At 42.2% G+C, this 25,946-nt stretch overlaps 1 protein-coding gene and 1 pseudogene across 2 annotated transcripts in view; one reads left to right on the top strand and one right to left on the bottom strand.

Annotated features, from left to right (window-relative positions):
• Positions 1 to 1,921: 1,921 nt before the first annotated feature.
• The window catches only part of Ccr3 (C-C motif chemokine receptor 3), a 64,468-nt gene continuing 40,443 nt past the window's right edge, over positions 1,922 to 25,946 (bottom strand). Inside the window, exons 1-2 of one of the 2 annotated variants that reach the window (XM_074059382.1) lie at positions 22,269 to 22,496; positions 1,922 to 6,933 (exon numbers count right to left, since the gene is read on the bottom strand). In XM_074059382.1, the coding sequence (XP_073915483.1) occupies positions 5,843 to 6,922 (1,080 nt within the window). In that variant the 5' untranslated portion in view covers positions 6,923 to 6,933; positions 22,269 to 22,496 and the 3' untranslated portion in view covers positions 1,922 to 5,842. Of the gene's footprint in view, positions 6,934 to 22,268; positions 22,497 to 25,946 lie in introns of those variants that run through there. The other variant, XM_074059383.1, reaches the window with a different exon arrangement.
• Positions 16,187 to 16,630, top strand: LOC109696493 (10 kDa heat shock protein, mitochondrial pseudogene; annotated as a pseudogene).

Here is a 25,946-nt window from a genome sequence, read left to right as displayed (position 1 = left end):
GTGCTCTGCATAATACAGCAGAGGGCGGAGTTTGGCCTGTGGGTTGAGCTCATAGCCATGGATTAGGTTATGACTAGAGGAAGGGGGATGGTGACCCTAACTACTGAGGGCTTCCCTGGGGAGGAGTGCACAAAACCCCCATTGACTAAAGCGTTTGACATCCTACAGGCTACTGAGCACAGGAAGCTGCTTTGTTTAGACGTGAAGACTAGAACTTTGGCTCTGGAATTTGGAGAGCATGTCAGGAGCTCAAGCTCTTTTTTTGAAATAGTAGATTGCATTGACCAACAAAAAGAAGGCAGAGCAGGGATGCCAGAGAAGTGAGCACTGAGGTATGTGGGAGATCACCTGCCATTATCTGGGGTCATGCAAGGCTTTGCCCACAGCAGGCCCTCTGCTATGAATTCGTGGGCTTCTGTGCCTTCCAGCAAACCGACCCATCTATGTGGTTGCCACTCTCACTTCCAGCTTCTGCTTAATAACAAAAAGTTTCTCAAACCAGTTCACACATGGAGCAAGTGTTGTCAAGCCTTAACCACATGTGCTCAGCTGCCTTCCAACTTCCAGTGTCTGCATCTTGTTGCCCAGAGAGCTTTCCCCAAAGCTGGGAACCCCTCTAAGCATTCTGGCTCCCTTAGCCCCAGTGGGAGAACTGACAAGTGTGTGCTACACTGTTTCCTAGAGACTTCTAGTGGCTTTAACCCCAGTCACCACCCACCAACCCCCAACCACCACCTCTTGTCCCCATAGAAGATGGCACCTTCTCCTCCTGTTTTACTTCCCCACTACGCAAATAGAGTTTCTCTTTGATTTCAAATCCTTACCCAGGGTCTGAGCCCCAGGGAACACTATCAAAGCAGAATGTCATTTTCTCCGTGTGCCTTTCTCCAACGTCTCCACCCCACTTTCTGCAGCATGGTCCTCTAGGCACCCACCCATATTATGGCAGTCCTATGAGTCACAGGTCTTTTCCACTGAACAGTGAGGGAAATTCCTAGAAATGGATCTTCTTCAGTTTTGCCTAGCATTTTCCTTCCTCTGTCACACAGGGCTGAAATTATGCGTTTGCTGACTGCACGAAGCTTCACGCAAAGGTAGAAAAAGGTTCAAAGAGACAAGTTTGTCATGCCACTAGCCACGTGGAGAAAGCCACTGGCCAGGTGTGGCTATCTAAATTTAAATCTAAACCATTTAAATTGAGTAAAAGCTTACAATTCAGTTCCTTGGGCACACAGTCCACATTTCAAGTGCTTAATCGGTGCCTATGGCTGGTGGTCACCATATTGGACCATGCAGACACAGAACATTTCTATCACTGCAGATATTCTACTGGACAGAGTGAGGTTAGAGAGTACACTGAATTAATGATTTGGTTATGTGCGGTTTTGTGTGGGTCTCAAAGCTTCCACAGATAAAAGAAGTATAAAAAAGCACCTGTAGCCAGGTATAATAGTGCTCATCTGTAATCCCAACTACTTGGGAGGTGGAGACAGGAGGATTGTGGTTGGAAGAAAGCTTGAGCAAAAGTCAACAGAGGTGTGGAGGTGTGGCTCAAACAGTAGAGTGCCTGTTTTGAAAGTGTGAAGCCCTGAGGTCAGACCCCAGTTCCACTTAAAAAAAAATAAAATACACACACAAAAAACAAGCCTGGTATGGTAGTATACATCTGTAATCCCAACTAACTATTCAGGAAGCAGAGCTAGGAGGATCATGATCTGAGGCCAACATGGGCAAAAGCACGAGACCCTATCTGCAAAGGAAATTAAAAAAGCAAAAGGACTGGAGCCATGGCTCAAGTGGTAGAGCACCTGCTTGGCAAGTGTGAGGCTCTGAGTTCGATTCCAGTATCTGTACCCAGCACATATGGTTACCTAAGAGCAGATACCACTTCCCAAAGCAACAGAGAACAAGCAACATATACTTAAGTTTTGAAAGGATGTTTTATTTACACATTGGCTGAACCACAGAGAAGAGAAAAAACACTTCAAATTTTCCAAGCCAAAATGAGATTCATGTTGTATGTTTTAGAGTGTTCCAAAGCTCACATTTGTGATACCCATGGACAGCTTTCAGGTAGGCACGATGGTAAGAAAAGTCAAAGTCATAAACCGAGGCGTTGAGGATGGATGGAATGGATGCCTGAGAACACACACACCAACTTTTCCAAGCATTTGATTGGGAAGTGACACAGGAGTGTCTCTCATTTTGGTTGAAATAAGCACTGGCAAATCTGCAAATCTGTTATAGGACAGGACTTGAATTCAGGCAGTGGAGGACAAGAACAGATTCCGGTTGAACCTGACCATGAACTGCCCTGAGGCAGAGTTCCTGTGATGACCGATTTCATTTCTCTGGGACTTAGCTGAGAACATGGTAGATGCTCTGCAAATGTGTATGGAGTGAACGAACTGTATGTGAAAGATGAATTAGTAAGCAGAGACACCTGAGTACACCTTGGAGATGCACCTGGTCCCATGCCAGCAGGAGGTGATGCCTTGAGATTATCCACCACTCACTACTCTTTCCCTTTCTTTTTCAATCTATTTTATAGACTGAGTCTCTAGTGTCTAATGTTTTAGCAAAATAAGAGACTATCTGTAATAAAGATGGCTTGGAAATGTCTAATCTGACTTTTTTTTTTATTAGATCAGGAAATTGGGGCCCAAAGAGGTGCCAAATAATTCTGTCAAATAATAATCTGTCTAGTAATTTATCAAAGGAGTAATTCATGACAGGAAGCTTCTAATGTCCTTAAGGATGCTGGGATAAATAGTAGCCTAGTCTTTTATTTTTAAGCATAATTCTAAAGTTTTATTTTTTTTTTCACAACTAACATGTTTCCATGGTTCAAAATCCAAAAGGCACCACAGGCCACCCCTCCCATTTCCTGTTCTCCAGGCACCCGTGTTATTCCTAAAGATCAGCTTGCACTGGGTCTTTTGTATCCTTTGTTATGGTCTATGCATCTAAGCACAAAGAAAAATGTATGTGTGTCTTAAGAAGCATATTGATATGACTTAAATATGGGTAGTGTCCTACCCGCACAGGTCTACGTGTTGATGGATTGGGTCATCAGGGGGGCACTTTGGTGGGTGTTGTGGACTTTTAGGAGGTTTGACCTAGTGGGAGGTCCTTTGGTCATTGGCAGTGTGCTCCCAAAGGGGATTGTGGGATACGGGTCCATGCTCTGTGCTTGGCTTCCAAGCCCATGGCATCTGAGTTGAACAACTTTCTCTAATATGTCATCTGGCCATTGCTCTTACACAAGTCCCAAAGTTATGGAGATGCTGGATCTTGGACTGGAATCTCCAGAACCATGAACTAAATAAATCTTTTCTCTTTATAAGTTAATTCTCTTAGGTATTTCATTGTAGTAATGAAAAGCATTGAAGTAATGTGAAGTATTACATATGTGACACAATGTTCTGCTCTTGGATTTTTTTCCCCCATTGGTACTGGAGTTTGAACTCAGAGCTTCCCGCTTGCAAGGCAGGTGCTGAGCCACACTTCCAGTCCCTTTTGCTCTGCTTATTTTGAAGATAGGGTCTTTTTTTGCCCAGGCCAGCATGGGCTGTGATGTTCCCACCATTGCTGTGATGACAAGCAGGCCACCACACCCAGATCTTCTTCCACTGAGATGGGATCTGACAAACTCTTTTGCCTGAACTGGCCTGGAACTGCAATTCCCTTGTTTCAGCCTCCCCATCAGCTAGGATTAGAGGCTTGAGCCACAGGAGGCCCAGCTGCCCTTTGATTTTTTTTTTTTAGTGAGACTGGGGTTTGAACTTAGGGCTTTTTGTTTGCAAAGCAGGTACTGTACAACTTGAGCTATACCTCCAGTCCATTTTGCTCTATTTATTTTGGAGATGGGGGTCTTTCAAACTATTTGTCTGAGCTGGCCTCTAACTGTAATCCTCCTCATCTCAGCCTCTCAAGTAGCTAGGATCATAGGTGTGAGCCACTGGCACCTGGCTGCCTTTTGATTTTTACAGTCAACCATACATTGCTCCTAGCCCTGAACACTTCCTATGCTTTCTCTTGATCAAATTCTCTGACTATTCCTGGTACCTCTCTTACCAGAGGGGTCTTACCAGGTCTCTCCTTACCTCTACCCCGCGCTCACCTCCTAAATTACCTCCTTGTGTGGTTCTGAGCTTCCAGTCCATGCTCTATGTGTTACTAGATTCATCTTCCAATGCAATGTTGATTGTTTTACTACCCTGCACTAAACCCTTCTATAGCTCCCCCTGCCTTCCTACCAAAGCCCAAGATCCTTTGTCTAAAAATCCAAGGGCCCCACACATGTACACACTCTCTCCTTTCTTGTTTGAGTTGGGCATTTCCTTGACTTAAAGTGGCTTTCCCCAAATCTTTTCCTTTTCCAAATCCTGCTTATTCTTCAGAGACCTGCTCAGAGCCCACTTCCATCAAGTCTTTCTTCCCTCAGCTTTCAACTAGAAATGATTTTCTCTTTCTGGTCCAGGCATCGCATTGAGTGTCTACTTGTCTCTATCAGCTAACAGGCAGCTCTTGTATGAACAGCAGGTAGGTTCATATTACACTCCCCTACATGGTCTGTAGTGAGAGGCACCAGTTGAGAAGAAGCTTAGAACTTACTTCCCCAAGAAGCCATACACAGGGAAAAGAAAAGGGAACGAGTACCTGTATCATTCCTGCTTTTATTGAAATACTTCTACATCACAAGATACTTTTTTTCTCTCCTTAGGTTGTAGCTCACACAAGTCTCATTCACCTTTGTATCTCTGACAACTCCTAATGCAGGGTACTAAATACAGGGGCTTTAGAAAAACTCAATTGAATGAAACTGATGAGCTCAAAATTCCTACTAAACCAATTGTTTTCCAATGGACTGACATCATTTAGAGGCTGCCCCAGATGGAGAGTATCCTTAGCAGAAATTGGTCCATCTGCATCTTCCTCCAATGGCTGTGAACTCCTCACTCCAATGATGAGGCTGGGCTCTCTATCAGCACTTTAGTTCCAGCACGTGTTCTAAAAGTATGGTCCCAGTCAAGCAGCACGTGCATTATCTTGGAGTTTATATTGCCACAAATGCTGGAGTCTAACTCCAGACCTGCTGGGGGTGTTTTAATATGCCCTCCAGGTGCAGGTGGTGGCAAATTTGAGAACCACTGAGTTAGAGCTGCAGGGTCCCTTTGAATCCATCACCTCCCCTCTCTCCTCACTTGGACTTCTTTTCATGTACAGGAGGCCTATGGCCTCCAGCAATGTGATCTTGGCATTTAGGAGAACAGTGTGCACCTTCCAGGGCTCTGTGAGTCACTCGAGGAAGATCTGATCATTTGTTGTGATCACGAAGTCAATTGTTAAGACTATTTAGAGCAGGTATGTCATGCTAGTATCTTGCAAGAGTATTTACCCATAGGAAAAAAAGAAAATGAAAAAGATAGCCTTTGTGAAGCAAGATAGAGCTCAGCATATTGGGAAGTAAAATGATTGGTTTAATGCATTTTATGAAATGTTTCGTTTATGTCAAACAGCTGAAGACGTTAAGATTTAAAATAGCCACCTGTTTGTGGCTGCACATTGATAACTATTTAGCCTCTAGGTGCCTTAAAACTCATGTAACTCTAAGAATCAAGCAAAGCTGTGGTTTTCATGGTCAATGATGTGTAAACTGCTCAGCCCTTGGCCTCTGGCAATGACCGTGGAGTGCACGCATATATTGCCATTTTATATGTGTTTTCAGGTTTTCAAGAGCTTCAGTGTCGCACCAGAAGTTCAAAGGACTGGCCTAGAGGTCACTGTGTCTGCTTCATCGAGCCCATCCATCTTCCTTAGGCAGTTATCTGCGCCTGACCTAAAACACAGCAGAGAATTCCACCTCCCCTGTGGATGGGGAGAGAGAGCTGCTTCTTTCCAGTTTCTCACCAGGAAGGAATGGGATGTGTTTGCCCACATGGATGGCCACATGCCTCTGGAAAAAGTGGCGCAGGTATTTCCGGAACCGCTCACCAACAAAGGCATAGATGACGGGGTTGACGCAGCAGTGGGTGTAGGCGATGACCTCTGTCACCTGCATGGCTACGTCCAGCTGTTTGTTCTGCTCACAGTTGTTGTCCAAGAAGACTCTTTGAAAAGCAGAGAGAAGGATAACCAGGTTGTAAGGAGTCCAGAAGATGAAAAATACCACCATGATGACAAAAATGAGTCGGATAGCCTTGTTCTTTTTTTTATTGGGGCATCTCAGCAGCGTTTTGATGATTCCTGAGTAGCAGACAGCCATAATGACCAGAGGGAGAGCAAGACCCAAGATATTCATTCTCAGAGCGTGAAAATGTTTCCATTTATCCATGTCGTCTTCAGGGTAAAGAGGGCTGCAGACAGACTCTCCAAAGTCCCCTTGCAACTCATGGGAGAAAAATTCAGGGAGCGCTGCCAGCCCTGCCAGGACCCAGGTGGTGATGCTGGTGATGACACCAAAAGTCACAGTCCGGGCTCGAAGGGCAAACACAGCGTGGACAATGGCCAGGTACCTGTCAATGGTCAGCAGGGTGATAAAAAAGATCTCACTATATAAACCCAGGTAATAAAACCCAGAGAGGAACTTACACATGAAATGGCCAAAAATCCACTCGTTATGCCCAACATAGTGAATCCAGAATGGAATAGTGAAGAGGAAGAGCAAGTCAGAAATCGCCAAGTTGAGCAGATAGATGTTAGCCATAATTCTGAGCCTTCTATATTTTGCGAGGATCACCACGACTACCACGTTGCCCAAAAGGCCAACAGTGAACACCAGGGAGTACAAGGCAGGTAGGACCCTAGATCCCAGCTCCTTGATGTTGACTTTTTCGCAGGGCTGTGCCCACTCGTAGTCATAGGTTGTGGTCCCAAAGGTCTCAGCCAAGGCCTCAGTTTTGTCTGTAGGGATCTCCATTCTGCTTGTCCCTGTGACAGATGAAAAAAAAAAATTCTGTAGTTAAACATGATGAAACCCATGTGAAACACAGCCTATTGGTTATATTTTGGAGATTCCTTAGCACACATCTCAAAAGACACATCAGAAACGCTTTTAGTGGGGGTCAGGATGGAAAGATCCGACGTTCTTAAAGTCAGCATGACCCATGAACTGTTGTGGATGGTGGGAAACAAGGGGGATATTGAGCTCTGCAAGCATTTAAAGGAGGAAATTCAGAGTTTTGAATTGAAGGAGGGAAAAGGCTGGATAAAAGTAACAATAACGTAACAGTAATTTTTAATCATTGCATACTTTAAGGCATTTTGCATTTTGTTTTGTAATTTATATGTGACTCTCAAAAGCATTACCTTCATATTTAAAAACAAAATGCTGCCAGGCGCTGGTGGCTCATGCCTGTAATCCTAGCTACTCAGGAGGCAGAATCAGGAGGATCGTGGTTCAAAGCCAGCCAGAGCAAATAGTTTCACGAGACCCTATCTCGAAAAATCTTCACAAAAAAGGGCTGGTGGAGAGGCTCAAGGTGAAGGCCCTGAGTTCAAACTCCAGTACCACACAATAAATAATTAAATACAAAATGCTTACAATAGCAACAATTATTATTATTATATTAATAATTATACTTCTTCAAAGCCCTGTAATGATACAAAACATGTTTATCATAGCTAGTGGGGAAACTAAAACATGGAGAAATATAATAATTTGTCCAAATTCTCTAACAAGTACATACAAAAATTTAGGCTATGCCTTCAGTTTCTAACTACCTCTAATTCTTTCATCACTAGATTCAGATGTAGTGATTTTTAAATTTAACTGTTGACAGTTTAGCTATCATAATTGTGATTAGCCTTTGAAACAGTTCCAATTTCAGCAGCATTAACCCTGGTTACTTTCTTTTTCCTGCTCTTGAGAATACTGGATTAAGCAGTGATAGGCCAACAGCAAAATCCTAAGAGTTTATTCTTCACAAAAGAAATGCATGGGAGGGACTGGTCAAGGGAATTCTTAATCAACTTATGTTTTAGATCAAGAACCTCAGGACCAAAGCTTGCTTTTCTTAAGATGGTTGCCTCTAGTGGAGAAGGTAGAAATCCCAAGAAGGACCCTTAACCCATGCACTATGTGCTCAGAGGGAGGCCTACTGACTTTCTCCTTGCTAGGAGGAATGGACAAGGGTGATGGCATGAATTTGGAAGTCAATGGGCATTCCTCAGGGTGAACCTTGGCAATGGCAAGGAATTGTCTTTGCTTCTTAATAGAATACTTAACAGAATACCAAGACCCCAACCGTGAGGGTTCTGTGTAGTCAGAGAGAGTGATTGTGGAGACGGGAAACACAGGAGCCAGTCCAAGCCCTCTCACCAGCTGCGTGACTTGGACCAACTCTGAGGCTCCCTTAGTCATCTCCAAGAAAAGGGATGATGATACCACAAAGGGTTGTCAGGAAGATCAAATGACAGTGTATATGTAACATCGCATTTTAACCTTGCAAAAGCTGTAAAACATGGAGGAAGTAAGAATGAGAGAAAGATCATGAGGTACCATTTCAAATGAAATTGGGAAAAAGGAAGTCCCATTGTTGGACCTTGCCAACCTATATTTATGGCTGCTCTTCCCAGGTCCATACATTTTCCATTGATCAGAGACATGTTCTGGACGCTTGAGAAGGGAAATGGAGTTGAAGAACTGACTTGTATAATCTCATCAGCATTCTTACTCCTAATCCCATAATCACAGCATCTGAGAAAAAAAAACTTATTATTTTGTGTGTTGTACATTTACAGTCACAGAGAGTGTTCTTCTAAATTTCTGAATCTAAACAAGAAAAAACAGCTGCTTCTTCAGAGGGCAAAGTACAGTAGCCTCCCTTCACCATGAATTCCAGAGAGATGTAAGAACAAGTCAGACTTTAGAAGAGATGTCATTAAAATTTGTTTGATTTGAGGAGTGTCTAACTCCTGTGTTACTTCTATAAGATCTACATGATCAGTATGAGAAATGTCTAGAACCTTTTGGTTTGGTCTTCAGAGCCTTCCATGAGCTTTCAAATGTTTACATCAAAGCCCAGGAAACATATATGCTTTCCTAATTCTGCAGCCAGGTCCTCCCTTCCTGGGAGATAGGAAAATGGATAGGGTGGTCATAGGTTTACCCAGTCTCAGTGGATACAAAGATTTAGGTATGCAATAGTCAGATTTTAATTAGGCTTTTCAAAATGGCTTTTTGCAGCTGGGCACCAGTGGCTCACACCTGTAATCCTAGCTACTCAGGAGGCAGTGATCAGGAGGACCATGGTTTGAAGCGAGCCCTGGGAAAATAGTTCTTGAGACCCTATCTTGAAAAAACCCAGCACAAAAAAAGGGCTGATGGAGTGGCTTAAGGTGCAGGCCCTGAGTTCAAACCCCAGTACCACCAAAACAAACAAACAAAAAGGCTTTTTGCATTTTGGAAAAAATGATAGGGTAATAGTAAACAACAGCAACAATAAAAAAAAAAGCACAAAAACAAAAGTAAAAATATCCCAAATTTCATCATGCAATTTAACACACACTGCAAATATTTCTCTTTGTAGATACGCATGCATTTATATAAGATTTGCAAAAATGAGAGTACACTATTTTAGCTGGTTCCTTAATTACACAAACCGGTTTTAGAAGCCAGGTAGAATCACAAACAAATGGAAAATGAAAGCAAGCGTGGAAGTGGCTTAGGCTTGTGATCCTAGCTGCTTGGGAGGCTGAGATTGGGAGGATCGAGGTTCAAGGCCAGCCTGGGCAGATAGTTTGAGAGACCACCCCCCCCATCTCCAAAATAACAAGAGCAAAATGGACTGGAGGCGGGGCTCAAGCAGCAGAGCACCTGCTTTGCAAGGGTGAAGCCTTGAGTTCAAACTCCAGTCCTCCCCCAAAATAATGATAGTGTGTAACTAAGATGACAACATGAAACTCTATAAGCAGATAAAGGCAATGGGCAAATAATGAAAATAGTTGTGGTAGGGAAGTGGATTATGGGTAATCTTTGTGATCATTTTTAAAGTTGCAATTGAACTGTAATTGAAAGCAAATGCTCTCAAACTGCTAGAAGATTTGGCAAACATGTTTTCCAAAAGACAGGTGAGTTAAAAACCCAGGCAAGTTACAGGATGAAGGGATTACGTGTCTGAATTGAAAACCACAAACTGAATGATCTGAGAAACACTAGCTAATGCATTTGAGTTTTCTTTTAAATTTTAGGAAAGTGAGCAGCTTGGTTCTTTTCCTCAGTCTTGGGTAGGGTTGGCATATAGCCACCCAGACTCGGGAGAAGAGACTTTCTCTTAGGTTCTGGGGCTCAGCCAGCCTCCCTCTCGGGACTGAACAGGCCTGCAAGGGACCACAGGGTGTGCACTCCATGTGGACATGTGGGCTGTGCGGATGCCATGATGTCTCCAAATGTGTGAGGTGCTCAGGTCCACACCTTCTTTTCTCCTTCTACTCTGAGATTCTTAGTGCTTCTGGAAATTCTGACGTTAACCCGGAGGCCTCTGCTGGGGACCCTGAGCCTAAACACCCTTGAGTCAACATCGGAAGGGCACCTCCAGGGCTTAACTTCCCTGCCTTCAAACCATTCTGTCATTGAAGAAGTAGACACCATTTCTCTGCACCTTCATGCATCTCTCTAAAAGTAAGCCAGAGGGCCACCCCCAGCCCCCGCATCAACTCAGAGAGGCTTATTATACCCCAAAGATGCCTGGAATAAAACCAGTGCACCAAGGCACTATCTCCTCGGTCAGATCACGAGTACATACAGTATCTTAGAGTGGAAGAAATGTCCATTTTTTTCAGCATGGATCAAATAATTCATGACACATCCCAACATTTTCTCTGTGACTTTTTTTCTTTATAATTTACAGCCACTTAGAAGGAAAATGGTTTCTGAGTTCTTTTAGTTTACATTCTTTCCAGACAAGCTGTGTGAGATAAGAGTCAATAATAATTTTGCCTTCCATATGTCAGCACTTTATGTATGTCTTTGTATATCCTTATGACTTTGCAAGGTGGGTTTTCATAGACCCATTTTGTAGACAAACAAGCAGAGGTTTGGCAAGGCCCAGTCACTAGCCCAAAGCTCTTGTGTTAGTGCACAGCAAAAGCTGGGACTTGACCTGTGACCTTTGACATAAAACCTACTATTTTGCATTCGAGTTTCATTATTAAGGACCACTACATCAATATTTATGGCTTTTAGTGTCTTTTTATGATACATAATGTGAAATACATTTCTATGTCTTTCTAAATGGTTGACCAATTTAAAAACTGTATGTTGAGCATCCATTCTCTTCTCTTGAACTTGAACCATTGTCTTTGTCATGTATTTTCTGAGACTTCTGTTTCTCTTACTTCTAGGCCAAAAATACTCTTTTAATTACTACAGATTTGTTAGGTTATTTGCATAATTACCTGATTATGGAACTTCCTTTCCTTGCTCATTTCTAACTGCGTCTTATCTGTTAGAAATATTTGTCCTATTAGATACACTTGGTTATGGTAATTGCATATAGGACACAATGTTGAGTAGAATTGCATTACATATGTAAATAAGTTTAGGAAGAATTGATAACTTTACAACATCATGTGTTTATACCTTGGAAAAGGTTGTGTTTACTTATTCTGCTTACTATAGGTTTTTTTTTTTTTTTCATTGATTTTGAAGCAAGGTCTGGCTATATAGCCCAGATTGGCCTTAAACTCTTGCTCTCCTGCCTCAGCCTCCCCAGTGCTTGGATTACAAGAGTAAACCACCATGCTGGCTTACTGTGGCTCTTTTTGCTGCAGGTCTTACACACTTCTTATGCTATATACATCTAGCTTTATATTTTCTGAGGCTACCGTGAAGAAGACATTTCCCCTAATATGTTTTATAACCAATGGTTGGTATGCAGGATAGAAAATTTTGTATTTTTAAGCTGATTGTCTTGCTGATTTCTTCTTTTTCTTTTTTTGGTGGTACTGGGGTTTGAATTCAGGGCTTCATGCTTGCTAGGCAGGCACTCTACTACTTGAGCCACTCTGCCAGCCCTTTGGTTTGTTGGGTATTTTCAACATAGGTCTAATGAACTATTTGCCTGGGATGGCTTTGAACCTCAATCCTCCTGATATCTGCCTCCTGAGTAGCTAGAATTATAGGTGTGATCCACCAGCACCTTGCTGATTTTTAAAAATTAAATTCTTTAGGACTTGCAAACAATCATAGTATTAGTGAAATCGTCATGAAATTATATCCTCTTTAACATAGTCTTTTTTTAAAATTTTTATTTTTTTATTATTCATATGTGCATACAATGCTTGGGTCATTTAACATAGTCTTTATTTTGTTTTTTTTACTTAGTGTCTTGGATAGAAGTTCCATAGCAATGTTGAGTGAATGGTTGTATGAGTATGCTTGTCTTTTTCCTGGCTGGAGTGGGCCACCTTCTCTCCCCACCTTCTCCTCAACCTGTCAGAGGCCTTGAACCCCAGACTAACCATTAGGCTTCTTACTGCTCTTTAAGACCGTCTGGTCTGATAAGAGCTCTTTAAGAATGTGATAAAGATTCTTCAAGAATGAATGGCAAACTCAAAAACCAACTAACAATGATTGAGTAGAATATTAAGTGGGTACTTAGTATTCTCCGCCAGAAACTTTCTTTCATGTGACTTACTTATCACAATGGTAGTGTGACATGGGTCTTTTTTTTTTTTTTTTTTATTCTGACTTTATGTGGAGCTCATAAAACAGGTACTTAGAAACTTTTTTTGCTAAAAAGCGCTGACTCCATTCTTGGGCCCTGTTAACTGCAAGGAGGAGAAAAGCTTGGCATCCCTGCCTCCATTTTACCTCTATCTCCTTTACTCTCAGTCTCTCCTGCAGTCATTTGGGTTCCAGGAAGGACAGACTGATCAATCATATTTTTATGACACGGAACAGAAACTACTCCCAAGGGAAGAAGCAGACCATCCCCCCACAATGTACCTCAATCCCCCACCTTCCCCCCACACCAAATGAGGACAGTTCCCTATATTGATGAGGCTGCACCCTAGAGCAGGAGTAATTGTCTTATGGGAACCAGATTGCTCCCCTCAAGCGATGACAACCCCAGCAACTTCTCTGAAACCCTTGCAGAACTAGAACTGAGATATTGATCAACAGACCACACTTTGCCTGGGACTGTCGAATTATGCAAACCTCTCTCCTTCTGCTCCAATTCTTTCTCTATTGAAACCAAAACTTATGTCCGCACTTACTTTGCCTCTTCCCATGTTAATAAATCTCCTTTCTCTGCTCCCATCACTGCTCCCATCTTTATTTGGCATATTGGGGCGAGTGGCCAGACCTGACAGGCTGGGATTCCTAGAACTCCGAGCACTTACTTGTCTTATGATCACGGAGAGCAAATGGTGATGAGAGTGGAAACAATGAAACAGTAAGCTTTTTATAATTAGAGGGAGGACATTCTAGATTAACAATAAAACATACCATAGTAAATGCAGAGATAACTGATTTATTATCATGACCTAGTACTGGGTACTGTACATAATTGTACTGCTATACATTTTTTTAAAATTGTGACTTATTTATTTATTTGTGCAGTGCTGGGTCTCAAGCCCAGCGTCTCCAATGCTAGTCAAGTGCTCTGCCACTGAGCTACAGACCCCAGCTCTGTACCCTAATTTTCTATTATGGGCAGCATAGGAGGTCCGTTTACACTAGCACCACACACACCCGTGACATGACACATTGTGCCACGATGTTATGAAGGCTATGACATCACCAGATGGTAGGAATTTTCAGGTCTCTGACAATCACACGGGACTACCATTGAATATGCAGTTCACCATTGACTAAAATGTCAACCTGCCATGCACAACTGTACATCGTGTTAAAGGCCCGTGCAAGTCAGCAGGTGCAAACAAAATCACTTTCTCCCAAGAAGAGATTCAATCTGATTTTCTTTTGTCTTAAGAGCAAGATGGAAAATTTCCATATTAAAGATGTCATCTCTGTATCAGGATTGTCAAGAATGGAAAGCTGAGGCTGAAGGAAATCTGACCTAACACTGGAATCCCCAGGCCCAGCTGATGGAGTGGCTCAAGTGGTAGAGCGGCTGCCTAGCAAGCATGAGGCCATGAGTTCAAACCCCAGTACTGCCAAAAAAAAAATTACTGAATTCCCAGGCCCAATCCAAAGCCCTGAGAGGACAGAGATAAGGCTTTACTCCCATATGGCTTCCAGTTGCAGAAATACCACAGATGCTAGGATTTGGTAGTAAGCACGCCCCACGCACACTAAAATCATACTATAAAGCGTATATATTGCTGTACTTCCTGGTTTTGCTGGAAGTTAAGGTAACTAAAGGTTAATTTTTTTTTTCTTTTTTTGGTGCTGAGGATCAAAACCCAGGGCCTGGAGCAAATTTCTACCACTGAACTCTACCACCAACCAAGATTAAGAAGTCTAATACTAGCTGGGTGCTGGTGGCTCACGCCTGTAATCCTTGCTACTCAGCAGAAATTAGGAGGATCAGGGTTCAAAGCCAGCCTGGGAAAATAGTTAATGAGACCCTATCTCAAAAAAACCTATCACAAAAAAAGGGGGGGCTGGCAGAGTGGCTCAAGGTGTAGGCTCTGAGTTCAAACCCCAGAACCGCAAAAAAAAAAAAAAAAAGTCTAATACTACACGTATGCAAGTACAGAAGAAAAATAATAAAATATATTTTTAATTAGAAAAGTGATAAGGTATGAGGATGGAGTGGGTCAGTTGTTGTTTTGCTTTGTTTTCTTGAGATAGTGTCTCTATGTGTTGCCCAGGCTGGCCTCAAACTCAGGATACACCTGCCTTAGCCTCCAGAGTGCTGGGATTATAGGCGTGTACCACCAGTCCTGGGTTTTGAGGATGTGATTTGATAGAGAAAATAAACCAGTCATTTTGTTTGACCTTGGAGGTTATTTAAAGGTTATTTCAAAGTGAACAAGGCAGGGGGGGGGGAAGGGACACAAACTGAATGGACATAGGAAAAAGAGAGGGCTGGGGTGATAGCATAGTGGTCAGTGCTTATCTAACATGTGTGAGGCCCTGCGTTTGATCTCCAGCACTGAGAGAGAGAGACAGAGAGAGAGAGAGGGAGAGAGAGAGAGAATTTATTATAAGGATTTTTGAAAATAAGCCTTAGTATCAAATAGATTATTAGTTTAGCTTAGTTTGCTCTTTTTTCTTTTTCTTAGTGGTACTGGGGTTTTGAACTCATGGCCTTGCACTTGCAAGGTAGGTGCTTGCTCTTCCACTTGAGTCCCCAAGCCTCTCACCTTGGCCTTTAGCTATTTTCAGATAGTCTTGAGTTTATTTCCCAGTCCAGCTACAGACCTTGATCCTGCTACCTACACCTCCCGAGAAGCTGGTATTACAAACTTGCACCACGCCAGGCACGTTGGTCTGCTCTTGGAAAGAGATTATGAAATGTTTTGGTAATTACCTTTTAAGTGATCTGCCTTAAAAGAACAAAGATTTTATTCTCATCATAATCATTTTCTATGCCTAATGCTGACTTTACCAAAGCCTGATTATTTCAGAAAACTGAGTGATCTCTGTTACAAGAACTAAGTCTTTTCTCATCTATGTAACTTTTCAGATTTGCCTTTGAAATATTTTGTCATTTGGTTACATGGAGAACTGAGGATCATTTTACAGTGACCCGTGATCTTGTTCAATCAAGCGTTTTAAATTTTCTCACATTTTTGACAACTTTCCAAAATCAGATTCTAAATAAAGTCTTTTTGATCTTGAACCAACAAACTTTAGGATTTTGCAGAGGGCTCCTGGGGAAAAAGAAAATCTCAAAAGAATATGTTCTCTCTGCTCCATAAAAAGAGAAATGTTAGCCGGGCACTGGTGGCTCACGCCTGTAATCCTAGCTTCTTGGGAGGCAGAGATCAGGAGGATCACAGTTCCAAGCCAGCCGCGGGGAAATGGTTTGTGAGACCCTATCTTGAAAATACCCAACACAAAAAAGGGCTGGTGGAGTGGTTCAAGCAGTAAGAGCACCTGCCTAGCAAGTGTGAGGCCCTGAGGTCAAACTCCAGTGCTGCCAAAAAAAAAATGTTGAACTAATTAAGCTTATTTGATATATTAAATCACACGGGAAGCAATGTCCAATTAGAGATGGTGTTAAATTCCCTTTATATTATATTTATATAGCTATATATTAGTAACATGAGTGTTCACAAAATTCCTGAACATCTGGTATGTCCTGGGGTAATGTTATCAGTCATAATTCCAGTTATTATCTTAATAACCAAATTTTCGGTCTCTCCTGGAGGTGGCAGGAGACCAGAGTCCGAGTGTGGCTGCACAAGTCAAGGCAGGAAAAGCATTTAGAAAATTTCTTCTGCTGTCTGACCGAGTATTGTAGAAAGGAATGCAGCCCAAAAGATCACCAAAGGTGACATTATACTTCCAGAAAAGTCTCAAGGGAGTGTTGCAAGCAGTGACTGTGGGATGAGGCTCCGAGGAGAGGATGGGAAGAGCCAACCTGTTAGTGGACAAGTTGGAGATACAGTTCTTCTGCCAGAATATGGAGGCACCAAAGTCGTCCTCCATGACCAGCATTATCTCTTGTTTAGAGATGGTGACGCTCTTGGGCAATATGCAGATTGAAATAAATCACTGTTGAGATGGCATCACACAAGCTGCCCATCCCACTGACGGCTGCAATCCTTCACGTAAATAATTTCCATCTGTCCTTTTTACAAATAAACCAATGACAGCTAAACTGATGACACACATTGTCTCTAAAGTCTGTTTCACTCTACATGTATAAACATTTCCAGATAAAATATGTAAATAAAAAAAATAACCAAATTTTCTTTTCAATTGATGACAGTGAATTCTCAGGACCATTTTGTCTTTTGTCTCCCACAGACAGTTGTTTTACTCCAGTGCCCTTCTCCACCACATCCTTTTAGACAGAATCTCGCTATGTAGCCCAGGCTGGGCTTGAACTTGATATCCTCCTGCCTCAGCCTCCTGAGTGCTGGGATTACAGGTATCCACCACAATGCCCAGCACTCTGAAAACTTTTGCAAATAGCTGTGCTAAAACTTACAAGAAAATCATGGAAAAGGCTCTGACAAGTATAGTTTCTGATAAGGTCAAAGCTGTTCCTAGCCTTCCAGCCTTGTAAGCTGAAACTAGATGACTTAATAGCAACTTCAGAGAAATCTCCAGAAAGCTGTACATGGGCAAACTTTGTGCTTGTTAGGTGTGGTGGGCAATGCAGAAGGCTCACGGAAACACCAGTGATTTCACCAGACACTCAAACTGTGAACCAGGAAAATCCACTAGAATGAGATAGTCATGTATTATTAATAAGTTTCTTCTATGTCACTTAAGTCAGGATTTGTAGCCCAGGGGTTTCTTTAAAAACTTCCTGCATGTAAACTTAATTTAACTTAACCTAACTTAATTTAATCTTAATTAAACTAATGTAAATTAGTAGACATGATGTGTATGTGATGTATGAAGATTATGGAAAGTTTTTGAGGTTTTTTTTGATGATACCAGGCTTTGATCTCAGGGCCTCACTCTTGCTAGGCAGGCGCTCTACCACTTGATCACTTCATCAGCCCTGTTTTGTGCTGCGTATTTTCAAGATAGGGTTTCTTCAATTATTTGCCAAGGCTGGCTTCAAACCACATTCCTTCTGATCTCTGCCTCCCAAGTAGCTAGGATTACAGCGTGGCCATGGCACCTGGCTCCAAACTATTCTTCTGCATGCACAAGAAACTTCTGTAATTTTAAATTTGGTCTGCTCTGTGTGTGTGTGTGTGTGTGTGTGAGACTGTGGTTTGAATTCAGGGCTCCACACTTGTAAGGCAGGCACTCTACTACTTGAGCCACACCTCCAGTCCATTTTGTTCTGCTTTTTTTGGAGATGGAGTATTGCGAACTATTGCCCAGCCTGGCCTTGAATCTCAATCTTCCTGATCTCAGTCTCCTTAGTAGCTAGGATTACAGGAGAGAACAACCGGCACCAGCTCCGATTTGATTTTTTACAAATGTAAAGTCTCCTCTACTCTCTCCTCAATTCTCTCCTTTCCCTGGGAGGGAACTTACCGTCTTAAGATATTTGTTATGCAATTATACTCAGAAATATATAACATTTTCTTTATACATAGATCAGAGTAAAAAATGCCTATCTGTGACTTTTTAAAATTTATAATACATCTTTTTATATCAATTCTTGTAGAACTGCCTCATTCCCTTCAATAGCTGGATGGTGTCCCACTGTGTGACAATGTGAGCAATTTTCTACTAATGAACATTTAGGTTACCCACACCAGGCAACAATACTTCCCACAAATCCTGTAATTCAAGCTGACCATAAAATTAGCTTTATGATGGGACTTACACACACACTCACACTCAGTCACACTCACACACACTCACACACACACTCACTCACACTCACACTCACACACTCACACTTACTCACACTCAGTCACACTCACACACACTCACACTTGCACTCACACACACTCACACTCACACTCACTCACACACTCAGTCACACTCACACTCACTCACACTCAGCCACACTCACTCTCACACACTCATACACACACTCACACTCACACACTCACACTCACACACACACTGACACTCACACACTCACACACTCACACTCACACCTTCTTGCATATGAATTTAATTCAACCTAACTTAACTTAACCTAAGTTAATTTCATGTGAATTAATAGGTGTGCTGTATGCAGATTATGGAAAGTGATCATTTACAACCTCTTCAAGTGGTTCGGCTATGTCCACGACACATTTAATACAATCTGAAATGCAGCAAGGAGACCTTCCCAAGTAAAGATGAGTGGGAGCCTGAGGTCACCCTGGAGAAAGACACTGGGACAGGAGCAAGAATAAGGCACTGGCTATGTAGATGGAGAATCAGAATTATGTGTGGCTCCCAGTGGTGCCCCTGAGCCAACAAGAGGTTGCTCTCTGGCTAATTCCATCAGTACACAAGAAAGACTGTATGTAAGAATGGTCAGGCACCAGTGGCTCATGCCTATAATCCTAGCTGCCTGGGAGGCTGAAATGGGGAGGATCATGGTCAAGGCCAGCCTGTGCAAAAGTTCTATTTCAGCCGGGTGCCTGTGGCTCACGCCTGTCATCCTAGCTACCCAGGAGGCAAATAGTTCACAAGACCCTATCTAGAAAAAAATCCAACACAAAAAAGGGTTGGCGAAGTGGCTCAAGTGGTAGAGAAACTGTCTAGAAACCATGAGGCCCTGAGTTCAAAACCCAGTACTGCAAAAAAAAAGTGAAACAACAAAAAAAGTTCTACCTCAAAAATAACCAGCATTAAAAAGAAAAGGCTGAACACCTGCCTGACAAGCAGAAGCCCTCTCTTTAAAACCCCATAAGTGAGACAGTTCAACAATGAAAGGGGTACCACATGAGGCTCCAAGTGAGCTGTGACTGGAGAAGTTCAAGCAGCGGCTGGGTGACCACCATGTCCCTCCCTACATGGTGGGAGAGATTCCACAGGGAGGGGAGGGTTGGCAAGAGCAACACCTCTCAACTCTGACTGCACACCAGGAATTCATGGAAATTCCAGTGCTCAGGCCCTAGCACTGAGCAATTAAATCAGAAGTTCTGGAAATGGGGTTTGAAATCAGGGCCTTGTGTTTGCTAAGCAGGCACTCTATCACTTGAGCCACATTCCAGCCCTTTTTGCCTACAGATATGGTCTTATGTTTTTGCCCAGGGTAGACCTCAGACTGCAATCTCTTACCTCCCTTCCATCCCCAGTAGCTGGAATTACAGGCATGATAGATAGATAGTGAGTGAGTGCAATTGAGGAAATGAACATTTTATTTTTTAAATTGCCAACTATGGCAAGTCAGCCACCATGTCAGACAGTGCAGAACTAGTGCCCAGCAATGCCTGACAACTAATAGCTGCTCCAAATACTTCCATCAGTTTCTTAACTGATCAAAGATGAAGTAGGACCATTTTCGTTCTGTTTTGCACTGTTTAGGCTTCACATCTGAAGTGTCATGCTCTGTTCTAGATCTTAAGAGGATTAATATCAACCTGGAGTATAGAACAGAAAAGGATGAGAAAGATCTAGAAACATGCCAGCCCTAGTTGGTACAATTTAGAATGTTTTATATGAAAAAGGAAAGTCTTCAGATTCATTTTTAGTTCCTTTTTTCTCTACTGTATGACTTGTTCTTCTTTGGTCTGGGCTAAAGTCCTCTGATCTTTTTTATTTACTTATTCTTTAATTAAAGGATTACGTTAGGCCCTGTTTTAGGTCTCTTTGAGACAGAAAAGTCCATGTTGTAATGGCTTTTCCCAGAGAAGAGGGAGAAGATTCTCCAGACAGCAAAAGCTTCATGGCAAAGGAGAAACTAGAGTCAGCCCCACAAGGGGAAGAACCTTCTGAGAACGGTTTAGGCTCACAGCGGGAGCCTTGGAGCAAACTTCCAGAAACACACAAGAACCTCCAAAAGTTGAAATCATGAATGAATGCGATCCCCTTCCCAGCATTTGTAGCTCAGGGTGGCATGCGGACTTCCACAACTGCCAATCATTACTATTGGCTACTAGAACAAAGGTCGCCCCTATTCCTGGACCGCACCCAGTTTTTTTTAAATGACTTGCCAAGTGATTTGGGGAATTTTTTTTTAACCAACCTCCTTTCCCAAGGAGTAGACTTTTTTCATTATATTTTAGTAACAGGTCTTTCAAATGTGGCTGATTTTTAGTTTTGAATACAGGCTTACTTGAAATAGACAGTTACGAAGAGTATGTTTTTGTAGGAAGGCGTCTATGCAGTCAGGGTGCAACTTCCTGGGCCCCAGTACTTCCACCTCCACTGTGCATGGAGAGACCATCGTGCCACTGACTTTTTTTCTTGATAACACATATATCACAATTGACCACACATGTGATATTGCATCCTAACATTTTAAATTTTATATCCTGCCCCTAATTCCATGTAGTTAAAATTATTTGAAAATATAATTTGTACACATAGTCATAGTTAATAATATAACTATAATAATAACTATATAATAATATGAAACGGTATACACACTCACATATTTTATCATTATCTTATTGTTGTATGATGACATTGTTCCCAATTTGCCCTGTGATAAATAATACTGCAATAAACTCTTTGTCTTTATTTAGAAAAAAGGATCTTATTAAAGTATATTCCCTTAAGACACAATCTCCATCTCTAGTCATATTCCTAAGGCTCTTGATGCATTTTGCCAAATTGCTTCGAGAAAGTGAGTCACAATGAGTATATGCTTGCTGGAGGTAACAGTGCCAGTTTTGGCAAACTTCCAGCAACATGGAAAACTCTAAAAGAAAAAGATTACTTGGCCAATGAGACGGGCATAGGGAATTACCACTGTTGTTGACATTCCTATTTATCTAATTACTGAAGTATTTGTAATTATCAGTCATTTGTACTTGTTTCTGTGAGTCACCGTGCTCTTTGAATTTATTCTGCTGCTTTCTTATTATGTCACACAAAGGACTCGCACTTCTTCCTTCCAGAGAACTAATTCAATGCAATCATCTCCGTCTTCTGAAATCAGCTGCAGGTCCACCACAGCTCCCACCATTCCTGTACTAAAGATCCCTATCCCACTGCTCTCTCTTGAGGCACTCATCAAACAGTTAACTCCCACACTCTGCCAAACCAGGGTTTCCCAAAAGGCTGTGTAGGGTTTTCTGTCTCTAACACAGGTCTAGGAAAGGCAACCAGTTGACTTCATCCATCCATACAAAAAGACACCAAGTCAGTCATCAAAAGGTTCATCTAATATCCTGACTTAGAGTGATTTCCAATGAAAACTTAGAGCAAACACATTTGTACACATACCTATTTAAGGCACACACATATGGGTGTCTATATGCACATACTCATGCATATACACACATATGTAAATATAAATTATATTTCCACTGAATTTCTTACAAGTTGATATCAGTATACACGAATTACTAAGCATAAACTTTTGGAGTGCTCACATTCTCAGTATTTGAGAATTTATGAAAGTTCAGGGAAGGTGACACAGTATTTTTGATTTAACAGGTATAAAAAGCCAAGTTCAAATGTGTACAACAGGCAAGGTGTTATCATAGTGTGGAGAAAGAAAATTAGAGAAAGAAAAAAAGTGTGGGGGGGGACATATTCAGCAAACCGCCTTACCTCTACATTGCCATGGACCTTTTTTCCTAGAAACCACGCATCTTACCTGGAAATATCTTCTAGATCAAGAACTTCTGATACATTTTACTATGTTCTTGCTCAGATGAGAATGAAAAGGAGATAGGTGGTATCTGGTGACTTTGCAAAGTCCGTTTTGTATCCACTGGTGGCTTGGTTCTCACACTAATGAAATGGAGATACCATCGATACTAGTGAGGTAGTAAACAACACAGCTTCCTGTTTTAAACAGGACTGTCTCAGGTTTTGCAAGTTTTCAGAAAGATATCAATTTGGTACAGTTCTTCTTTTTTTTTTTTATGACAGCATATATTAAGCACTGAGTTGAGCAATCTGGGTGATGGGTACTGCTGATGTTCAGCAGCTATCTTAGGGGCTCTTCCATGCTCTCCCCCCAGTATGGCTCAGTTTTGGTGTGAGGAGGGGTTATGGTTCTCCAATAAGCATGGCTTTGACCCATGGGGAGGGAGGAGAAGAATGAAGTGGGGATTTCCCCATAAGCGCAGGACAACAGGTGTAAACTAAATGTTCTTTAGGGTCCAGCCAATGAGGCAAGGTGTAGCAGCAAAGGTTTTGACAACTCAAGACTTGGGTTTGAGTTTCTGTGTGGCACCATAACTGTAGGACTGTGGGGTAGTGATTTAAACTTGCTGAAGCCAGGTACAGTGGCTCAAACATGTAATCTTAGCTACTTGGGAAGCAGTGATTGGTAGAACCACAGTTTCAGGCCAATCTGGACAAAAAGTTCATGAGACCCTAGCTCAACCAATGGCTGGATGTGGGGGCTTGCACCTGTCATCTCAGCTCTGTAGGTAAGTACAAATAGGAGGACCAAGGCCCAGGCTGGCCCAGGCATATTGTGAGACCCTATCTCAAAAGTAACCAATGCAAAAAGAGTTGGTGAAGTGACTGACAAGTGGTAGAGTGCTTGCCTAGCAAGCATGACATGAGGCCCTGAATTCAAACTCCTGTACCAAAAACAACAACAATTTGCTGGACCCCACTTTTCTTTTCAGTAAACTGTAAATAGTGATGTCTGTGGTATAGGATTTTCATGAAATCAACTCAGATGAACCCATGAAGTCTCTGCAGAATACATACAGCTAAGCCAACGTAAGGGGTAGGTCAAATTCTAGCTGGGCAGAATCATCCAGCTGCCCTGCATGCTTATGTGCCCTCCCTGGAGCCTAGTGTGGTACTGTGCATAGGGCAAACCCCACCCAATGGTTGTGGGAAGAGCTCTGTGTGGCATTGACTTTGATAAACTGGATAACTGGACAAGCCAATGAATTCACCAAGTACTTATCAGATATTTGCTGTGTGTGAGATTGTGCTATATGCTTGATGGCAAAGAGAAGATAGAAATAGATAAGAAAGGAAAGGAGGAGAGAGAGCCTCAAGGTTTACCTTAAGGAATCTATAACCTTATTGGGAAGCAGGGCCAACAGATAAATCAGATCTGATAAAATACCAAGAATGCTCAAATGTAGTTAAATAATAGCAAAATAAACATTTAACTATTTCATCAAGATAGCATATTCAAATTGGTTAACATTTCTTTCTTTTTGGCAATAGGAGTTTTTTCTCTTTGCCAGACTTTTCGCTGGATGCTGGGTTCAGAATACCACTTAATAATGACAAGCTCTTGGGCAAGCAGTGTAGCCTCTTCTGCCTCAGCTCCCTCTGTTCCAAGTGATGCAGCAGTGCCTTGCAGACAGGACTTATGTGAGGAGGAAATGAATCATGACTGAGTGGGGACCAGTGTGTGACAAGTGGTTAGCACCTTGTGTCAAGGTGGCCTGACATATAGTGTAATGTACTGTGTACTGTGCTCTGAGTGTGGGGCACACCAAATGCAAATTCAAAGGATCTCAGAAAAGAGGAGCATGTGGGCTGAAGGACTGGGAAAGGCTTCACGGCAAAGGAAGGGTGTCAGGGATGACTAGAACTTGGCCATGTGGAAGGGGAGGAAAAGTCTCCAGGAATTAGTAAGTAGACTTGATAAAGCCAGAAGGTGAAATGAGTTGGTCCTTGTGTAGGAGCAAGTAGGAATGAAGTGTGTGGGGTGTGTGTGTGTGTGTGTGTGTGTGTGTGAGAGAGAGAGAGAGAGAGAGATATTAAGAAGTTCTACCTCTGCAGAGCATTCAGAGTCACCAGAAGTACTCTTCAGCAGAGGGTGAAATACTGCAGGACCATTGCTGGTCCATCTGGTTTCCATCTCTCTCTCTCTCTCTCTCTCTCTCTCTCTCTTTTTCTTTCTCTCTCTCTGTCCCTTTCTCTTTCTATCTCTCTCTCACCCCAACCCCCAGGGATTGAACTCAGGGCCTTGTACTTGCTAGGCAAGTGCTCCACCACTTGAGTCATGCCCCCAGTCCTTTTCCTTTTTAGTTTGTTTTTCATATAGGGTCTTCGAGGCCCAGGCTGGCTTCAAACCGTGATCCTTATAGCTCTACCTCCTGAGTAGCTGAGATTAGAGGAGTGAACCATCATGCCTGGCCATTTCCTTCTCTTCATTCTGGGAGTTTTATCCCTAGATCCCTTGAGGTGTTGACAGGTTGATGGCATCTCAAGATGAGAAAGGCATGGGCCTGACAGAGGTAGACAGCTTGGAACAAAGGGTGCAGAGAGATAAGATTGACCACTGGTCTTGGCTAGATTGTTAAGAAGCTGAGGAATTTAGGCTCCACAGGCATTTGGGAGCTACTGAAGGTTTTTTTAATAATAGTACAGGCACCACTTTTGTTGAAAGCATTCAAACCCCCACAACTTTTGACTCACTAGGGTGATTATCACTCCAGAGCTGACTCCATGGGGTGCTATTCACACTATAGTGTATGCAAACAGCTCCCTTGGATCTGTGCAGCACACCACAAGGAGAAGTGAGACCTGGTAATCCCCTAACCTGCAGATAAGGGAACCAAAATCACACATGACCAAATGGTGGGGAGGGAATTCAAAATGAGTCTCCTGGCTCTCACTGTTGTCTCACCAGTGGTGGAGTATGATGCTCTCTGGATTTACCACTGGATTCAGGCCTCACCTCAACCCCTCTCCTGTCATGTGGATGCAATATACAGCCTCTCTGAATCCAAGTTCATTATCTGGACTGGAAATTGTAGTGAAGAGGGTGCACATGGCAGGAGTCTGACAATAATAACTTCCAAATGACACCTTAGCCAGAAGAAACTCTAGAGGAGACATTCCTCATCTGAAATCAATGAGCTAAAATATTGCCTAGAAAGTTGTGAGGATTTAAAAGGCATTTGAAGATTTCTGAAAAGAAGCTATATGCATAAGATTTAAAGAACTAATTTATAAGAGATCTAAAAATTTTATGCTTTGGAGAAATATGAAGGGGGTAAAGGTAAGCAGTTTCTGGTATTTGATAACAAAGATTTTTTTTTAAAGAATTTCCTTGGTTTCCAACAGTTTTCACTTAATACCACATCAAAGTACAATTTATTGGCACCTACTTAAAGTGTACAGCTAAATAAATGTGACAATTGCATACTCCTGTGCAGTGCCACCATAATCAAATGAAAACATTCCCAGTCCCCCACCAAAGTACCTTATGACCCACTGCAGTCAACAATCCCACCCTCCAGTCCCAGGCAACCTCTGGTCTGCTTTATGCCACTCTAGTTTAGTTTTGCTTGTTCTAGAAATGGAATCTTACACTCTCTACTCCTTTGTGTCTAGCTGTTTT

Source organism: Castor canadensis, chromosome 17 (assembly GCF_047511655.1).
Source record: "Castor canadensis chromosome 17, mCasCan1.hap1v2, whole genome shotgun sequence".
Taxonomy (NCBI): domain Eukaryota; kingdom Metazoa; phylum Chordata; class Mammalia; order Rodentia; family Castoridae; genus Castor; species Castor canadensis.
The sequence above is the reverse complement of the archived record's forward strand: the minus strand, read 5'-3'. Positions and strand labels throughout refer to the sequence as shown.